This window comes from Myxocyprinus asiaticus, chromosome 19 (assembly GCF_019703515.2).
Source record: "Myxocyprinus asiaticus isolate MX2 ecotype Aquarium Trade chromosome 19, UBuf_Myxa_2, whole genome shotgun sequence".
NCBI lineage: Eukaryota > Metazoa > Chordata > Actinopteri > Cypriniformes > Catostomidae > Myxocyprinus > Myxocyprinus asiaticus.
In genome coordinates this window covers 45,608,654-45,628,618 of record NC_059362.1, presented here as the reverse complement: position 1 = coordinate 45,628,618, position 19,965 = coordinate 45,608,654, and the positions used below count along the sequence as shown (strand labels likewise).

Below are 19,965 nucleotides of genomic sequence, written 5' to 3'. Positions count from 1 at the left end.
ACAGTCGTTTGTGATTACTACATAATTATTCTATTTTTTAATCTTTTTATGGCGATTTATAAATCGTTGGAACCTATGTATTTAAAAGATTATAATGTATAGTGTATAAATGTTTCTACCAAAACAAAAATCGTCTTGAGATTTGAATACGGCTCAAAGAGAATTTGGCTCTCTGGGCCACATAGCGCCTCCTGGAGGAATAATACCTCATGTCTTACAAGAATGAGTAATTACATCGTGAAGTTTTCCACCCAATGCTAACAACAATGGAGGAGAGGTTAATAGCTGCGGTGTCCGACTACCCAGAGTTGTACAATTCTACAATAAATTCATATAAAGACGCTGCGAGAAAAGCTAAAGCGTGGAGAGCTGTGAGTCTGCAAGTTGAAATACCAGGTAAGAGTTGATAATTCTAAACTTATTTCTTACTAATAGAACTGTTAGCTATGTGCTGTTAGCTTGACGCAGAGTTAGGCTAACTGGAATGCAGATTTTAAGATTTAATGTAAATCTCGTGAATTTTGTGTTTATATCCTCATAGGATGAACTGAAGTTGTTTTTCCAGTTGCAAAGATATTTAATGGGTTTAACAGGTAGATTTGACACTATGTGTGTGTATGCAAACTTTGTTTTGCAGTTTGTTGAATCAGATTTGGACAGTAAATGTGATATTTTTTTTTTCTAAAGTGTAGTGGGTTTCTGATTTATAAATATATATCTGAGTTTAATAGCCATTTCTGGTGAAGAACTACACTACCCATGATTCTGAGGGGAAATCCACCAATCAGAGAATCGTGGTGGGCAAAGTGAGCCAAAAGAGCTCTGCAGTGACCGCCCACTTTCGTGACGCACTGTGAATGATGCAAACAAGTCGCTCTTCCTACAATCTCAAACTACTTATTTATTTGTATATATCTGAATATTTAGTAAAAGAATTAAAGGAATATTCCGGGTTCCGGAAATAACCGGAAAACCAAAATATTATTATCGTGCCAATAATGGAATTACCGCTGATATTTTGTTGCAGTTTATTTACGACAGTGACAGTATGTGTGTGTGCGCACACAGTGTGTCTGTGTGAGTGAAAGACATGCTCATGTTGCTCTGTTTGGATTATTTCAACATCTCTGATTCATTCGGGATCATCTTCTGTGAGTAACTACATGCCATTTCCCATATTCTGTTTATGTTCCATGAGGCAATAAAAAAACAAAACAACCCCAAAACAACTTAACACGGTTCATAAATCTTGAAAACAGTTTCACAGAGTGACCTGAGATGACTAAAAGCTGTACACGCCTCTGGAGGCAGTTAGAGCCGCACGATTCTGGATATATTGAGAATCACGATATTTTTGCTTTGAATAAAGATCACGATTCTGACGAAAAATGCTTATTACAGTGATTTACAAAACCTGGACATAAGGGTACTTAATAAAGTAACATGTAATTTACTAGAGGATCTGACAGTATGTTCTCTGGTTCAATCTGTGCAAAAATTCAATAAAATTGTAAATAAAATATATACATTTTAGAATGTCTTAAGTCGACAAGAGGGCGCAACGAATACATTATAAACCAAACAGCACCTTGTGATTATTGCAACAAAAAAAAAAACTTAAACTGCATAAAGAAAACCAAAAATTTAACCTGTCTCTCACATACGAAGTCAGAAGTAAAAAGAGCAGGAAAAAAGCTTCATTAACAGTTCTATGTTAACTTGGTGTTGCTCTGGCAAGCAAATATGCAATAAAACACTGTTATTTTACAAAAGTTTTTTTGTTTTTTTTTAAATATATATAAATATTAACAATTTAAATTAAAACAATGTTTGAAGTTCATTAATCTCTTTGTTTGCGAGTCATCAGGATTACCGTAAACACTCGTATAAATGGGCACCATACAATTTATGCAAGTGTATTGTCATTTATTTCTCATTCAAATCGGCATTCGTTTGTTTTAAAGGCACATTTCTGGTTCATGTTACATCAGCCAAACGTTAAATTGCAGCAAGTCCAAATTCCAAGCTTTTACATGACTTTTACAAATGAGAAGCTTTTAATTAATTAGCTAGCAGTTAAAGGATTAAAAATTAAAACTTTTTTTAAATATTGAGAATGTTATCGGCCACAGTGAGCTGTGAATTATCGTATCAGTCCAGAAATTCCATATTGGTGCATCCCTAATTTGTGGCATAATGTTGATTGCCACAAAAAATTATTACGACTCGTCCCTCCTTTTCTTTAAAAAAAAAAGCAAATTGAAGTTACAGTGAGACACTTACAGTGGAATTGAATGGGGCCAATTTTTGGAGTGAAGGCAGAAATTTGAATCTTATAATATTACAAAAGCGTTCGCATTAATTCTTCTGTTAAATCTTGTGTATTATTTGAGCTGTAAAGTTGTTCAAATCATGTTATGGATGTTTTAGGGTTTACAGCGTTACGTCGTTATGGCAACAAAGTTGTAAAATTGTATATAACTTTACACATGTGGTTAGTAAGTGATTTTATCACAGTAAATGCTATTTTCTATATGCTAGTAAATGCACAGCTTCTATTTTCTATTTTCAAAATATAATTTCTTGTAAAGTAAAATAGGACCAGGCCATTTTCTTGATGGATTTCGTGAGAATCACCCCATAGTTTTGCTTGTTCCCTCCATATAAAGTAGTTTTCCATTGTTCCATTGTTAATTTTTAGTTAATTAAATATATTTGTTTACTTTGTTTATTACTTATTAGAGGTCAACTGATAGTGGATTTTGCCGATACCGATAAATAAGGTGATGAAAAAGGTCAATAACCGATTAATCGGCCGATTTCTATTTTTATTTGTAAAAATTAGTGATAAAAACAATTCGTAGTCTTTCCTTACTTTAAAGGGCACAGACACGGAGTCCAAAATAAATAAAATAACAAAAGCAGTTAACCGTGCAAACAAAATCTCAATAATAACTAGAAAAATCCAAATGTGGTGCATTACGGGGGACTTTTAACTTAAAACAAGTCTGAAATACACCATGGACTAAAATTTTGAAATGATAGATACTTGGCTAACTTACAATGTTCTATATGCAAGTATTTATCACATAATGCTTTTTACAGCCTATATATTCACCAGATGAGGTTTATTGATGAGGAATAAAAAAAATGAGGAAAAAAAGAAACTATCGACAGAGATGTTTGCCGATAACCGATAGTTCCAAAAAGCAACTATCGGTACCGATTAATCGGTAAAACCGAGATATATCCGTCTACCTCTATTACTTATTATTATTGTAATTTTAATTAGAGGTAGGCCGATATATCGATTTTACCGATAAATCGGTGCTGGAAGTTGCATTTTGGAACTATCGGTTATCGGCAAGAATTATGCCAAGTCTCCGACATTTCATAATATTTTTATTTTCGGGCTTGTTCGTATTTAAAATTCCTGCGTTATGCACCAAATCTTACTTTTTTCTGGTCATTGTAGGATTTGGGTTGCATAATAAACTGCATTTGGGATTTTATTCATTTTGGACTCTTGAGGCTGAAACATACTCTACGCAAGTATGTGAACGCATGTGCAAACGCTTGACCACCGCATAACCAACACGCGGTCCGGTTAAACATGCTTAACGTGCGTTCTTACGTTACTGTGGCAGGAACAAATCTCAGTACTCAAGGGCTTGATAGAGTTACCTTCAAACATCTGTGCCATTAAACTGTATGTTTTATTATTCAGGTAAGTGGCTATAAATATATAGACTATAACTTAATTGCTCAGCAATATTCTCTTCAAATTGTTGCTCCGCCATGACAGTAGTTGAGTTGAAAGAGAAAACACCGTAGAAGCGGACAGTTCACACTAATCTTGCTCTTTTTTTGATCCCATTCTGATAATGAAAGTTATGACACCTTTTGTACTGCATTAAACATTTAAGAGATAATATGTGTCGTCAGTTATACGCCTGATCATAACATTAATATATTAACCAGCCTGTCTTTGTTTCTCTGGCAGAAGAGGACTGTCGCAGGAGATGGAAGAGCTTACGGGACATGTTCATTAAAGATAAACGTGCAGAGCAGCGCAGGCGAGCGTCAGGAACGGTGCACCGCAGCTGGAAGTACAGCTGGCAGATGTCTTTCCTCACGCCCTTCATCCAGTCCAGATCGCTGGCCGCAGACGAGCCCGAGGAAGACCGAGATGATGAAGACAAGGAGGAGGAGAGGACGGCTGACGGAAACTCTTCGTTTGTCGACCAGGACTTTGAGGGGGACCACGAGATGCTGGACGGATCGTCGCAGTACAGCGCGTCTGGATCGCAAGGACCTGGACGCAAGCGGAAATGGCAGATGGAGGGAACGGAGGACTTGGAGGACGAAATGTTCTTGTTTAGTCTTCTGCCGTATCTGAGACGTCTGCCTTACGCTAAGAAAAGTGCGGTGAAATTAAAAATTCACCAGCTGTTGTACGAGGCAGAGTTTAAGTGATGTTCTATAGCTTTTATTCATATTTTTCTATCTTTTATTGATCTTGAAATTCTATCCATTGAATTTTTAACATCCAAAACACATACTGTATCGGCGCTGGTATGTTGCTTGTTTCATCAAAGATGAAATTATTAAACGGACATGTACACTCTGAGAAGGATTGTCGAGTTTGTAACATACAAACTCCTCTTCTGTGAAGTTGGGTGTTTCTATGGTTCTTCTGTAGTGCACAATCAGGGTTATCTGGAAAATAAACCGATTTGAGTTTTTTTCTTAACATGATAAATGGAAATAAATTCAGACAAGTGAAAAAAAATGTATTGTCTCTGAAAGTAATGACTGTTCTCCACTATACTATCAAAAACTAAGACCTGGTAACTAGTGATATATGTCGGCCAGACCAATTAATCCGACGATATTTATCAGTTTTGAGAATATCGACATTGACAGACAGTCGTCTTTTTTTATAGACATAGACCAATAATTTGTTTGACCGATATGTTTTCCCTAATATTCACATTGTTGTACTTAATTGGTTATTGGTTCTTATTCGTTCTATTGATAAATATCATTCCAAATCTCTGTTTGGAAACATCCCACTTGGTCAAAGTTATTGTTGTTAGAATTAAAATATTTATTGTTGTAGTCTACTGATTTAGTTATTGTGTCAAAAAGCAGAAATAAAACAATTAAAAGTCAGTTCTGCATTTCGGTTAGAAGACACTTGAGCATTAAAATAAACAGTATATGTACTGATCATAATCTTTTTTTTTCAATTTGTATATACTTGGCAGATTAACAGTTTAAATAGTAATATTTTAAGTTTTGTTTTTAGTGAAATAAGTGGCGTTAATTTCAGCAATATTTGCTGTCATTATATTTGACTATATATATTATGTAACCTAAATATATTGGCATTATAACGTGCATTGGCTGCTGTCTAGACATTGGTTTCCGCAGTCCAGAGCACTACTGGAAACACTAATTTCCTCCCAGTCAAATATGAAAACGTCATCACTCTAGTAGTACATCAGAAGCAACTGGTGCCACGTCTTTATAAAAAATGAGAACAAGAAAATAAAAACGTATTGTTCCAAATCAGTGGGTCAAGGATAGGATGGTTAGTTTCAGCAGTTGGCCCCTGCTGGCAGGTGTTGTACCTAGACAATGCTGAAATGCAAAAAGCATCTTTCTTCATAGAGAGCCAATCAAGTAGCTGTGTATACTGTACATTTTGCAACATGTCATCCAAATATTCAATGAAAACAAAAAAACTTGTATAGTATATACATTACATTTCATACTGTTAAAATCGTACAAGTAATAAATAATAATATAATATTCCTGAACATTGAATGTGCATAGTAAACATATACCATACTACAAAAATAGTACGAGTAGTATGGCGGTTTGCTAACATAACTGATGAATACCAAACAACTTTACACACTGTATACAGTATACATATTTCATACTACAAAAATAGTGTGAGCAGAATGGTGTATGCTATTCCAAACATAGCCGATGCATAAAGCAAATTTGCATACTGTGCGTAGTATGTAGATGCCATACTACAAAAATTGTATGAGTAGTATGGTGGTGTGCTAACATAACTGATGCATACAAAAAACTTTGCACACTGTGTACAGTATACATATTTCATACTACAAAAATAGTGTGAGCAGAATGGTGTATGCTATTCTAAACATAGCCAATGCATAAAGCAAATTTGCACACTGTGCGTAGTATGTAGATGCCATACTACAAAAATAGTATGAGCAGAATGGTGTAAACATAGCTGATGCATAAAGCAAATTTGCATACTGTGCGTAGTATGCAGATGCCATACTGCTAAAATAGTACGAGTAGTATGGCGGTGTGCTAACATAATTGATGCATACAAAAAACTTTGCACACTGTGTACAGTATACATATTTCATACTACAAAAATAGTGTGAGCAGAATGGTGTATGCTATTCTAAACATAGCCAATGCATAAAGCAAATTTGCACACTGTGCGTAGTATGTAGATGCCATACTACAAAAATAGTATGAGCAGAATGGTGTAAACATAGCTGATGCATAAAGCAAATTTGCATACTGTGCGTAGTATGCAGATGCCATACTGCTAAAATAGTACGAGTAGTATGGCGGTGTGCTAACATAATTGATGCATACAAAAAACTTTGCACACTGTGTACAGTATACATATTTCATACTACAAAAATAGTGCGAGCAGAATAGTGTATGCTATTCCAAACATAGCCGATGCATAAAGCAAATTTGCATACTGTGCGTAGTATGCAGATGCCATACTACAAAAATAGTATGAGTAGTATGTTGGTGTGCTAACATAACTGATGCATACCAAAAAACTTTACATACTGTCTACAGTATACATATTTCATACTACAAAAACAGTGTGAGCAGAATGGTGTATGCTATTCTAAACATTGCCGATGCATAAAGCAAATTTGCATACTGTGCATAATATGCAGATGCCATACTACAAAAATTGTATGAGTAGTATGGTGGTGTGCTAACATAACTGATGCATATGAAAAACTTTGCACACTGTGTACAGTATACATATTTCATATTATAAAAATAGTGTGAGCAGAATGGTGTATGCTATTCCAAACATAGCCGATGCATAAAGCAAATTTGCACACTGTGCGTAGTATGCAGATGCCATACTACAAAAATAGTATGAGCAGAAATTGTATGCTATTCCAAACTTAGCTGTTGCATAAAGTAAATTTGCATACTGTGCGTAGTATGCAGATGCCATACTACAAAAATAGTATGAGTAGTATGGCGGTGTGCTAACATAATTGATGCATACAAAAAACTTTGCACACTGTGTACAGTATACATATTTCATACTACAAAAATAGTGCGAGCAGAATGGTGTTTGTTATTCCTAACATAGCTAATGCATAAAGCAAATTTGCATACTGTGCGTAGTATGCAGATGCCATAATGTTAAATTAGAGTAGAAAAGTATGCTATTTCTAACAAAGCCGATGCATACAGAAAATGTGCATACTGTGCAAACAATTCCATACTGCTAAAATAGTATGAGTAGTATGCTAGTATGCTATTCTGAACAATGTGCTCAAATAGTATGAAAAATATGGTATTATAACACTAAAATAGTATAAGCAGTAGTTTGCTAATTTTAACAATTTGCTAAAATAGTATGAGAATGATGGTAGTATGCTATTTTGAACATAGCCCATGCATACAAAAACGTTGCATACTTAATATCCAAATTCCATACTACACACTCTAAAAAAAGATGGTTCTTCAAAGGTTCTTTACTGACCTTAATAGTTATATTTAGAACCATATTATCCTGAAGAACCCTTTTGTGCTGAAATGGTTCTTTGCGTTGAGCATTAGGGGTTCTTTATCCCCACCCATTTGGTTTTTGAATATAATGGTCAATAAATTATTCCAAAGCCACCGCATCACTGGTTGACTCACAGCCAGTGTTGCCATGTCTGATTATTATAAGCGACTTTGGGCTTGTTTTTTCATGAAGTCACTTATAAAAATGGCCATTCTCAATCATAGCCTCCTAAACATCCGGAAGTTGCGGTTTTTTGAGCTTGTTTCCAGAGGACAATCACGTTTTTGGGCTTGCTGATTCTTGGGCTCCAAGAGCAAAGTACACTTCGACCCACCACTAAATAGCACTATTAGCAGCTGCCAAATTACCCCTTCTACTGTTTGATCTGCTCTCTTCATCAGTGATGTCAAACACACGGCCAGTGGAAAAGTCATTTGACCCGTGCGATGGCTGATTTCCACACAAGGTCTCGCGAATATGCACGTATACACGCTTTCCATCTTAAACTGGGTCTGTGAGGGACAGAGCAGCCCAGTTCATTTCCTCAATCATGATAATAATCAAGGGCGTAGATTTGGCTTCCATTGATCATGGTATGAATAATAATTGGGGGGGGTACTTGCTTGTTTTGATTATTGGGGAGGTTACCACTCCCCCATCCCCTCTGGAATCTACACCCCTGGCAATAATGACAGCAGTGATATATACAAATATTAGAGGTCAATGGTAATTTCTCCATTGTTTCCAAGTTCTATCAGAGTTTAGCGGAGAAGCAGACCTGTAATTAACATTATTCATGCAGTTTATTTTCATCCAAGCCTTTAGTTTGTGATCCTATTCGGTTTCAGCTCTTTTATTACAGCTAAAGTCAAGGTTCTCACCCTTTCTGACCTATGAATTTCCATGTCTTTTTCTCATTTAAAATAACTGACTCAAAAGAACAACACTGACAAATAAGAGATCATGGATTGCATTCATATATCCCTACTGTAAAAACAAACAAACAGCTGAAACCAGCCTAAGCTGGTTGCCTTGTTTTAGATGGTTTTAGAGGGGTTTTGAACACTTTTTAGCTTGTCTTAGCTGGCCAGGCTGGTCTTAGCAGGTCCCCCATGCTGGTCATAGCTGGTTTTAGAGGGGATTTGAATATTTTTTAGCTGGTCAGGCTGGGAGATCAGCTTACTAACCAGCTATGACCAGCTTAGGCTGGTTTTAGTTTTTTTTTAGGGTTTTGTTTTCAGCAGGGATAGTCATTATAGACTTTATAATATTTATTCATATTAATATTTATTTATTTATTTAATTATTTTTACAATGAAATGTAAACATATATATATATATATATATATATATATATATATATATATATATATATAGATAGATAGATAGATAGATAGATAGATATACAAATCAACATTTAAACCTCACAACCCCCCCCCCCAAAAAAAAACAACAACCCTGTGGTCAATATACATACATACATATACAAACATAAATACATATACATATATATACACACATACAGACATACATACATACATACACACACATAATAATCATACAAACTATAATACACTACTCTCTCCACACCCCACCCGAGAGCCTTCCAAAAACTCCAAATACCTGCCGCATTTCCGAACAAACTTATCCAAGCCACCCCGTCTTCCAGATGACACCTCCTCATAAGCTGCCACCCTCCCCACCTCCGTGCACCACTCCGGATATGGGGGTGCACCAGCTGACCTCCAACCCCTGCCTGGCGATCATCACACATGTCAGAACCCAGTTCTCTATATGGCCATCCCTCACATCGATGACTGCCCCATCGCCCAGAACACAAAGTCTGGGGAAAAATGAAACCCAAGTGCCCACCACGTCACACACAAAATTCTGAACCTTCGACCAGAATTTCTGGATCTCGACACACCACCAAAAAATATGGGCCATGTCTCCATCCTCCGATTGGCATCTCCAGCAGGTGGGTGTGTCTTTAAGACCAAGCCTATACAGTCTAGAGGGGGTCCAATAAAATCTATGCAAAATTTTGAATTGTATAAGATGCACCCTTGCATCACTAGATGCAGACTTAACGTTTTTAAGAATCTTAGCCCACACTCCTTCCTCCAATGCCAAGTTGAAATCTTTCTCCCATAATCTCTTGATAGAAGTTGAAGCTCTGTCCCCCAGACTCTGAATTAACAGGGAGTAATACACTGATGCCTCATGACCTTTTCCAAAAGCCACAATCACCTCTCCCGAAGCATAGGGGGATGTGTGCTACTCCCAAAAATATTGCAAAGCAGGTGGCGCAGTTGTAAATACCTATAAAACTGAGGTCTGGGGATCCCAAAATGTTGGACCAAGTTTTCAAACAATCTCATCACTCCACTTTCATATAGGTCACCGAATGTAGCAACCCCCCTCACAATCCACTCCGGCCAGCAGAAAGGGGACTTGCCAATACACAGTCTTGGGTTCTGCCATATGCTCAAATGCATTTAAATAAGTGTCCAATTTAAACAGTCTGGACACTTTAGTCCATACCGAGTGTAAATGCGGAATAATAGGGTGTAACATAACTTTTCCGATTAGTTTGATAGAGATGCTTTGTAATGGCGAAATAGGGGCAAGAACTTCCTGTTCAATACAAAACCAGGGAGGGGCTCTCTCAGGTGGAAGTGACCAATGAGCCAAATGTCTAAGACTGAACGCATAGTAATAAAACAAAATCTTGGGTAGGCCTAGCCCTCCTTTGTCTATCGCCCTATGTAACTTATTAAAATGCAATCTGGGATGTTTACCATTCCAAATGAAGGACTTTGCTATGCTATCAAATTGCTTGAAATAAGAGAGGGGGACATCTACAGGGAGAGACTGTAGCAGGTAGTTACATTTTGGAATACAATTCATTTTAATAACATTAACCTTCCCAGTCATCGATAAATGTAATGAAGCCCACCTGCTGACATCGCTCGAAAATCTTTTTATTAAAGGGTCAAAATTAACTCTGACTAAATCAGACAAATTTGCTGGGAATAAAATCCCCAAATACCTAATGCCCTGTTTGGGCCACTGGAAGGCGCCCGGCTGGAAAGCCGTTACTGGGCAGTACGCTGTCAGAGCCAAAGCTTCGGATTTAGACTAATTGACTTTGTATCCTGAGAACTTGGAAAAGGAATAATAATTCTGTGGAGGGCAGGCATAGATCTAGTGGGGTCGGAGACGAATAATAAAATATAATCTGCGTAAAGCAGAAGTTTATGCGCCACACCTCCCACAACCACCCCTGGAAAATCGTCCTCCTTTCTTATCGCAGCTGCTAATGTTTCAAGGGCAAGACAGAACAATAATGGGGAAAGAGGGCAACCCTGCCGAGTGTCCCTGTTCAAAGTAAAATAATCTGAGATTAATTCATTTGTTTGTACCGCTGCTACAGGGTGTCTATCAAGTAACTTAATCCAACCAATAAATGTACTCCTGAACCCATACATTTCCAAAATCTTAAAAAGATAATCCCATTCTACCATATCAAATGCCTTTTCGGCGTCAAGTGAGATGGCAGCGATCGGAGACTGATCATTCGCTACTGACCACGTGATATTGATGAGACACCTGATGTTATCAGAAGAGCTATGGCCCTGAATAAAACCCACCTGATCTATATGTATAAGAGATGTCATAACCTTACTTAATCAATTAGCCAAAATTTTTGACAATATTTTTACATCTAGTTGGATCAGGGAAATTGGGCGGTAACTTTTACACTCGCTTGGATCTTTGTCCTTTTTAAGAATCAGACTGATCCGGGCTTGTGTCATGGTTGGAGGAAGCTTTCCATTCTTTAATGATTCAGTATAAACTTCTAACAAAAGTTGAGCCAGTTCTGTAGCATAGGATCTAAAAAATTCTGCGGCAAAACCATCTGGCCCGGGAGCCTTGCTAGTAGGTAGGGACTTAATTACCTCGTCAAACTCCTCCAAGGTTATCTCAGAATCAAGAGAGTTTTTTTGCTCAATCGTCAGTTTAGGGAGATCTAATGGTTCCACAAAGTTTCTAATATCTTCATCAGTAGACGAAGATGTGGAACTATAGAGATCAAGGTAGAACTCTTTAAAAGCATTATTAATATCAATGACTGAGGTAAACATTTCTCCACCAGCAGATTTCACTGAGGGAATGGTAGAAAAAGATTCTCTCTGCTTTATATATCTAGCCAAAAGCTTCCCTGCTTTGTCACCCAACTCAAAGTATGACTGTCTTGCCCTGAATAACCAAAACTCCACTTTCCATGACAAAATAGTATTATATCTATATTTCAATCGGGTCAATTCTCTGAGGCCATCAGCTGGCATACAGCGCTTCAGCTCTGCCTCTGCACTTTTAATATTTCTTTCCAACTCCACAAGTTCTTGTGCTTTGGATTTTTGATGAATGAGGCATACTGTATGATCCGACCCCTAAGAACCGCCTTAAGTGCCTCCCAAGCCACGCCCACAGAGGATACGGAGGACCAGTTGGTCTCCATATAAACACTGATTTCAGTCTTTAACATTTGTTGGAAATCAGGATTTTGCAGAAGGGATACATTAAGGCACCAACTATATGATTTCATATTAATATTTATAATATTCCCTGATATTATTAGGTTTTCCATGACAGTGTGAACCCTGGAAAGCGCAATGAGCTCCCTTTTGTTGGACTTGTTAACTCCAGAAGAACATTTGCATGCGCTCTGTGTGTAAAACACAAGGTTTAATAAAATATACTGCAATAAACTGGCTATGATCAGATCATTGATTAGGACCATAAGACCCTCCATAAGCACACACACAAGCAAAAAAAAAAAAAACATTTGAAAATTGAAAATGGGGGTTGCTTATTTTGGCTTGTTTTGGTGTGGCAAGTCGCTTATTTTGGGCTTGTTTTACCAGGCCAGAATGCTTGTTTCTCTTTCACGATCTGGCGAGTCCTGGCCGCTCAACCAACAGCTACACAGACTGTGTCACCACAGGTAAACTTCATTTATATCTGTATGATATCTGCTTTTCTCTCTCTGCAGGACATGAGACTGATGGACCAACTTTAGTGCTTATAACCTATAAATAATAATCACAGAATGAATGAAACTACACCTGTTATCAGACAACAGACAGTTTTGTCGCTGCTTGATAAAGGCAGCACAGCGCATGGGTACGTTTTTGCTAAATGTTGAGCAAGTTCTCTACCAGAACGTGCAAATCATTTTCTTTAAAATACTGACATAATGTTCTGAAAAAGGGAGTCATTTTGGTTCGCTTTCGATTCAGTTCACTCAACAATGCTGTAAGCACTATGGGGAGTGTCCTTCTACACAACCTTGCTGAAACCCTTATACAATCATGCCAATCCTCTGATTGGCAATGATGTCTAAGCCCCGCCCCTTCAGGTGCGCAGTCACCATTTCTTCAGAATTTTCTTCCTTTAAGACTGTGAACTTCATCTTCATCTTGGAACCCTTTCTGCTTTGCCGTTGATATACACTTACAGTGGACGAATGTCTCGTTCCCTTCATCTCAGGGAACTGAGGTTACATGTGTAACCGCAGATGATTTTTAACGTGATTTCATGTATCAGTCCCATGTATCAGCTTATGCCTGCCTAAAAGCTATCAGATTATGTGAGTTTTAGGACTTTTATCCATATACTGAAACACTCAAATACACCAAAATACACAGTGATGGATGGTGAAGATATCATAGAGGATTGTGCAGATATCTTCGTGAAGCCTTCAGTTTAGTTTAGCCTTCATTACATCTGTTTTGTGTTTCCATGTGACGTTGTTCTTCCTTGAAGGATTGGTTATCAGTATGGAAGAAAAATACTCTCTATATGAAAGATAAAAGAATGTACAAGTTTCTATCCCAGCCTTAATGTGTGGAGCAATGTAAGGGTCTGCTATGTCATTTGCATATGCATTTATTGACTCTTTCACATTATGTATTTGTTGATGTCTTTATTAATGTGAGTTATTTATGCATTTTGAATTATTTAATCACAATTTATTAATGTATTCAACTAATGATTGCTGTAAAAGCATTGTTATTTGTTCTTCAATTTTTCATTTAAATAGAAAATAAAAGTTCTTAATTGAAACACATGTTTGTTTGTTTGTTTATATTTAATGGAAAACCACAATTAGGCTATAATATTTTATAGAAGCAGATATATAAAAGGGTAGGAAAAAAAAGGTACTTTATAGCACTTTTGAGGTTCTAAATAGCACTTTCAATGGAAGGTTCTTTATGGAACCTTTAAAAAAAGTGTTAAATTTAGCACCAAAAAGGGTTCTGCTATTGTTACAAGCCGAAGAACCCTTATTTGGTACTATTTAGAACCATTTTTCTTAAGAGCGTGCAAAAATAGGATGAGTAGTATAAAATAAAGCATACAGAAACTTTGCATACTGTATTGAGTATACATATTCCATACTACATTAAGAAAAGAACACTTATGTGAGAATGTTGTTTGTAGACTACAGCTCAGCATTCAACACCATAGTGCCCTGCAAGCTAGATGAGAAACTCCGGGCTCTGGGCTTAAACAGCTCGCTGTGCAGCTGGATCCTGGACTTCCTGTCAAGCAGACGCCAGGTGGTTAGAATAGGCAGCAACATCTCCTCATCACTGACCCTCAACACTGGAGCCCCACAGGGCTGTGTTCTCAGCCCACTACTGTATTCCCTGTACACACATGACTGTGTGGCAACACACAGCTCCAATGCCATCATTAAGTTTGCTGATGACACGACGGTGGTAGGTCTGATCACTGACAATGATGAAACAGCCTACAGAGAGGAGGTGCACACTCTGACACACTGGTGTCAGGAGCACAACCTCTCCCTCAACGTCAGTAAGACAAAGGAGCTTGTGGTGGACTTCAGAAGAAAAGACAGAGAACACAGTCCAATCACCATCAATGGAGCACCAGTGGAGAGAGTCAGCAGCTTCAAGTTCCTGGATGTCCACATCACTGAGGAACTCACATGGTCCATCCACACTGAAGTCGTTGTGAAGAAGGCTCATCAGCGCCTCTTCTTCCTGAGTGGCTGAGGAAGTTTGGAATGAACTGCCACATCCTCACACGGTTCTACACCAGCACTGTAGAGAGCATCCTGACTGGCTGTATCTCCGCCTGGTACGGCAATAGCACCGCCCACAACCGCAAAGCCCTGCAAAGGGTGGTGCGAACTGCCAGACACATCATCGGAGGTGAGCTTCCCTCCCTCCAGGAAATATATACAAGGTGGTGTGTGAAAAAAGCTCGGAGGATCATCAGAGACTCCAGCCACCCGAGCCATGGGCTGTTCTCACTGCAACCATCAGGTAGACGGTATCGCAGCATCAGGACCCGCACCAGCCGACTCCATGACAGCTTCTTCCCCCAAGCAATCAGACTTCTGAACTCTTGATCTCCCACGATCAAAATACATCAGCACTGCACTTTATTACTCTTACTCTTATATCTCACACCGGACTGTCATAAATTATATTATTATTATTATATTATGTTCTCTCTTAACAACTGACTATCAACCGACAGCCTGAATGTCAATACAGTACAATACTGTACATTCTATATATATATATACTTTTTTATATATTTTTATTTTTTATTTTTATTGAATAATGTGTATCTATATAGTGCATATTGTATACTGTACAGTGTATGTTATTATTTGTATATTGTTGAGTGTAATTATGTGTATATCAGATGTTTAAATTGTGTTGTGTTAATTTGATGTTATTGTAAATTGGTATATGTCTCATCACTGTCACGACTGCTATGTTGATCGGAACTGCACCCAAGAATTTCACACACCATTGCGCTTGTGTATATGGTTGTGTGACAATAAAGTGATTTGATTTGATTTGATTTGACATAAATAGTGCAAGCAGTATGGTAGTATGCTATTCCAAACATACCCCATGCAAACAGACAATTTGAATACTGTGCAGAGTGAACCTATTTCATACTGCTAAAATAGTACGAGTAGTATGGTAGTATGCTATTCTGAACAATGCACTAAAATAGTATGAGAATTATTGTAGTATGCTATTCTGAACATAGCTCATGCTTACTACTAATCTTTGCATACTACAAAATAATGCGAGCAGTGTACGGTAGCATGCTATTTCAAACATAATCAATGCACACATAAAATCTGCATACTGTAGTATACAAATTACATACTAAAATAGCAGGAGTAGTATGGTAGTATGCTATTCTGAATGTAGCCCACACATAGAAGAACTTTGCACACAATGTGGAGTATATATATTCCATACTACAAAAATAGTGCAAGCAGTATGGTAGTATACTATTCCAAACATACCCCATGCAGACAGACAATTTGAATGCTGTGCAGAGTAAACCTATTCCATACTGCTAAAATAGTACGAGTAGTATGGTAGTATGCTATTCTGAACAATGCACTTAAATAATATGAAAATTATTGTAGTATGCTATTCTGAACATAGCTCATGCTTACTACTAATCTTTGCATAATACAAAATAATGTGAGCAGTGTACGGTAGCATGCTATTTCAAACATAATCAATGCATATATAAAATCTGCATACTGTAGTATACAAATTACATACTAAAGTAGCAGGAGTAGTATGGTAGAATGCTATTCTGAACAATGCACTAAAATAGTATGAGAATTATGGTAGTATGCTATTCCAAACATACCCCATGCAGACAGACAATTTCAATACTGTGCAGAGTAAACCTATTCCATACTGCTAAAATAGTACGAGTAGTATGGTAGTATGCTATTCTGAACAATGCACTAAAGTATGAGAATTATGGTAGTATGCTGTTCTGAACAAAGCTCATGCATACTACTAATCTTTGCATACTAATAAAATAATGCAAGTAATTTGTGGTAGCATGCCATTTCGAACATAATTAATGCATACATAGAATTTGCATACTGTAGTATACAAATTACATACTACAGTAGCAGGAGTAGTATGGTAGTATGCTATTCTGAACTATGCACTAAAATAGTATGAGAATTATAGTAGTATGCTATTCCGAACATAGCTCATGCATACTACTAATCTTTGCATACTTCTAAAATAATTCGAGCAGTGTGTGGTAGCATGCTTTTTCGAACATAATCAATGCATACATAAAATTAGCATACTGTAGTGTACAAATTACATACTAAAGTAGCAGGAGTAGTATGGTAGTATGCTATTCTGAATGTAGCCCACACATAGAAAAACTTTGCACACAGTGATAGTATACATATTCCATACTACAAAAATAGTGCAAGCAGTATGGTAGTATGCTATTCCAAACATACCCCATGCAGACAGACAATTTGAATACTGTGCAGAGTAAACCTATTCCATACTGCTAAAATAGTACGAGTAGTATGGTATTATGCTATTCTGAACAATGCACTAAAATAGTATGATAATTATAGTAGTATGCAATTCTGAACATAGCTCATGCATACTACTAATCTTTGCATACTACTAAAATAATGTGAGCAGCGTATGGTAGCATGCTATTACGTACATAATCAAAGCGTACATAAAATTTGCTGGAGTAGTATGGTAGTATGCTATTTTGAAAACAGCCAGTGTGTTGGTCGTGTCTGTCGGATCTGCGCAGGTCTGGCGTGAATGTTCTCGGGATCCGCCCCTCACTTCCTGTAGTTCCTTCCCACCTACCAAAACCAACTCCAGCCTACCCCATCACACACTCGCCGAGAGCTCGGACGCAAAATACAGACGACACAATCGCTCCTGGGACGCGCTCGCGCTCACATTGAGGTAAGAAACACCTGGCGCACCGCTGGTCATTTCCTTCTTTTAATCCATGACATATTGTCCATAATGACGTATGCGTCTGTAAATCAGTGCACCTCGCATGAACGCTGATTCTCTGCTCGTATGCTGCTCTAGTTTCTAGTGGGACGAAAAAATGTTGGTACACAACTTTGCTATTTAGTCGGCAGCTATTTAGTGGAGTTTGTGTTCTGAGATTTGTGTAGTTTAAGCGCGCGCTGTTGTGTATCGGCGTGTTTCAGAGGCATGTGTTGAGTTGTATTGTTGAGGAGGGATGTAGTGCTCAGTATTGTTATGCAGAAGAACAGCATGTGTCTGCACAGTCATCAGGGTCTGTTTACTCTTCCCACCAAAAGGAAACTGTTGCATTTCACCAACACCCCACACCCGGCCATTCTTTAACATTACATTTCTGTAGCTAGGAGTTCAAGAAGCTATGGCAGAAAGGGTTTACACTGTCAAATACTGAATAGCATAGTATATACATTGCATACTGTTAATATAGTACAAGTGATATGGTATTGTAACATTCATGACATTGCAATGCATAGTAAACATATACTATACTGCTAAAATAGTATAAGCTGTATGGAAGTCTGCTATACCGAAAATAACCCATGCATACAGAATCTGTGCACAGTGTACATATTCCATCCTACAAAAATAGTATGAGTAGTATGCTATTCCAAACAACAAATGCATACAGAAAATCTGCATGCTGTGCATAGTAAACCCAAACCCATATATATATATATATATATACTGATATACCTGCACATATACTTTGTGCATACGTATGTTCTTTATTCCTGTTTTAAATTTATATGCACCTTTTTTATAGCTCCTACAATGTATTTGTGGTGGAATTTCGATTTAAAATGGCTCATTTCAGGTAAACGTACATTTTTATGATGGCCTGTTACATGTTTTCTTCAAATGATGCAATGCAAAAACGTATTTATATATTTATCTTTTGCTCTCGTGTGTCCTTGGATGTCTCCATTCTCATTTCGTTGCATTCTGACATATTGCTGTTTGACAAGTTGTTGACCCGAATTGTAAATGTTCCCCCGAAATGCCCTTGATGTGGAGTCGTCCACTCAGGGAGATATATCGTGTCTGGGAATAACTTCAGGACTTGCTCTAGTTTGATTCATCCATGCCTGCTGGATCTGAGCACCTGGATGACTCATTTTTCATCCCATTGTCTGTTTCAATCATTTATCGGTGATTCCAGGACATGGGAAAAAGAGATTGAAAACTACTGAGTGTAGACATTTAAAGTTTTCAGTTTCCAGTAAGAAACATGGAAGTGTGTTGTTGACAAATAAGATTGTCCCAGATGATAAAAATGAGAAATCTAAAACGCACGTGTCAAATTCCTAGAAATGTAATCTTTGTGTCCATGTTGGTTTCACACATTTAAAAAAATGGATTGAATTACTTTAGAAATGTCATGTGGTGTAACCATCAAGTAAAAGGTTTAAAATAGTGTCCTTGCACCTTGAATACATGAGAGTGTACACAGCTTAAACATTAATTTCAAAAAAGTTTTTAAACATATATTTCAAGGTGAAAAATGTTTTTGACAAATATCATGAATTTTTAAGTCAAGAATGTCAAGAAGTTTTCTCATGGTTACACCAAATGACCTGAACAAAATGTGCCTTTTTATAATAAAAATATTGACATTTGTATATTGTAATATTACAAAGTGACAAGATGACACACACTGGTGGCCAAAAGTTTGGAATAATGTACAGATTTTGCTCTTATGGAAAGAAATTGGTGCTTTTATTCACCAAAGTGGCATTCAGCTTATCACAATGTATAGTCAGGACATTAATAACGTGAAAAATTACTATTACAATTTCACTTAAACTACTTCAAAGAGTTCTCATCAATAAATCCTCCACGTGCAGCAATGACAGCTTTGCAGATCCTTGTTATTCTAGCTGTCAGTTTGTCCAGATACTCAGGTGACATTTCACCCCACACTTCCTGTAGCACTTGCCATAGATGTGTCTGTCTTATCGGGCACTTCTCACACACCTTACAGTCTAGCTGATCCCACAAAAGCTCAATGGGGTTAAGATCCATAACACTCTTTTCCAATGATCTGTTGTCCAATGTCTGTGTTTCTTTGCCCACTTCATACAGTTGTGCTCAAAAGTTTGCATACCCTGGCAGAAATTGTGAAATTGATTTTGAAAATATGACTGATCATGCAAAAAAACTGTCTTTTATTTAAGGATAGTGATCATATGAAGCCATTTATTATCACATAGTTGT

The 19,965-nt window shown here is 37.3% G+C and overlaps 2 protein-coding genes across 2 annotated transcripts in view; both read left to right on the top strand.

Moving 5' to 3' along the window:
- Positions 1-235: 235 nt before the first annotated feature.
- LOC127409740 (uncharacterized) lies at positions 236-4,633 on the top strand. Its single transcript, XM_051644502.1, has 2 exons — positions 236-396; positions 4,004-4,633. Exons 1-2 carry the CDS (start codon positions 255-257, stop codon positions 4,474-4,476), a joined length of 615 nt encoding a protein of 204 aa, XP_051500462.1. The 5' UTR covers positions 236-254; the 3' UTR covers positions 4,477-4,633.
- Positions 4,634-17,548: 12,915 nt separating this feature from the next.
- The window catches only part of LOC127409601 (protein dispatched homolog 1-like), an 85,707-nt gene continuing 83,290 nt past the window's right edge, over positions 17,549-19,965 (top strand). The window contains exon 1 of the mRNA XM_051644270.1: positions 17,549-17,658. The gene's annotated coding sequence lies outside the window, so the exon portion shown is untranslated. The remainder of the gene's footprint in view (positions 17,659-19,965) is intronic.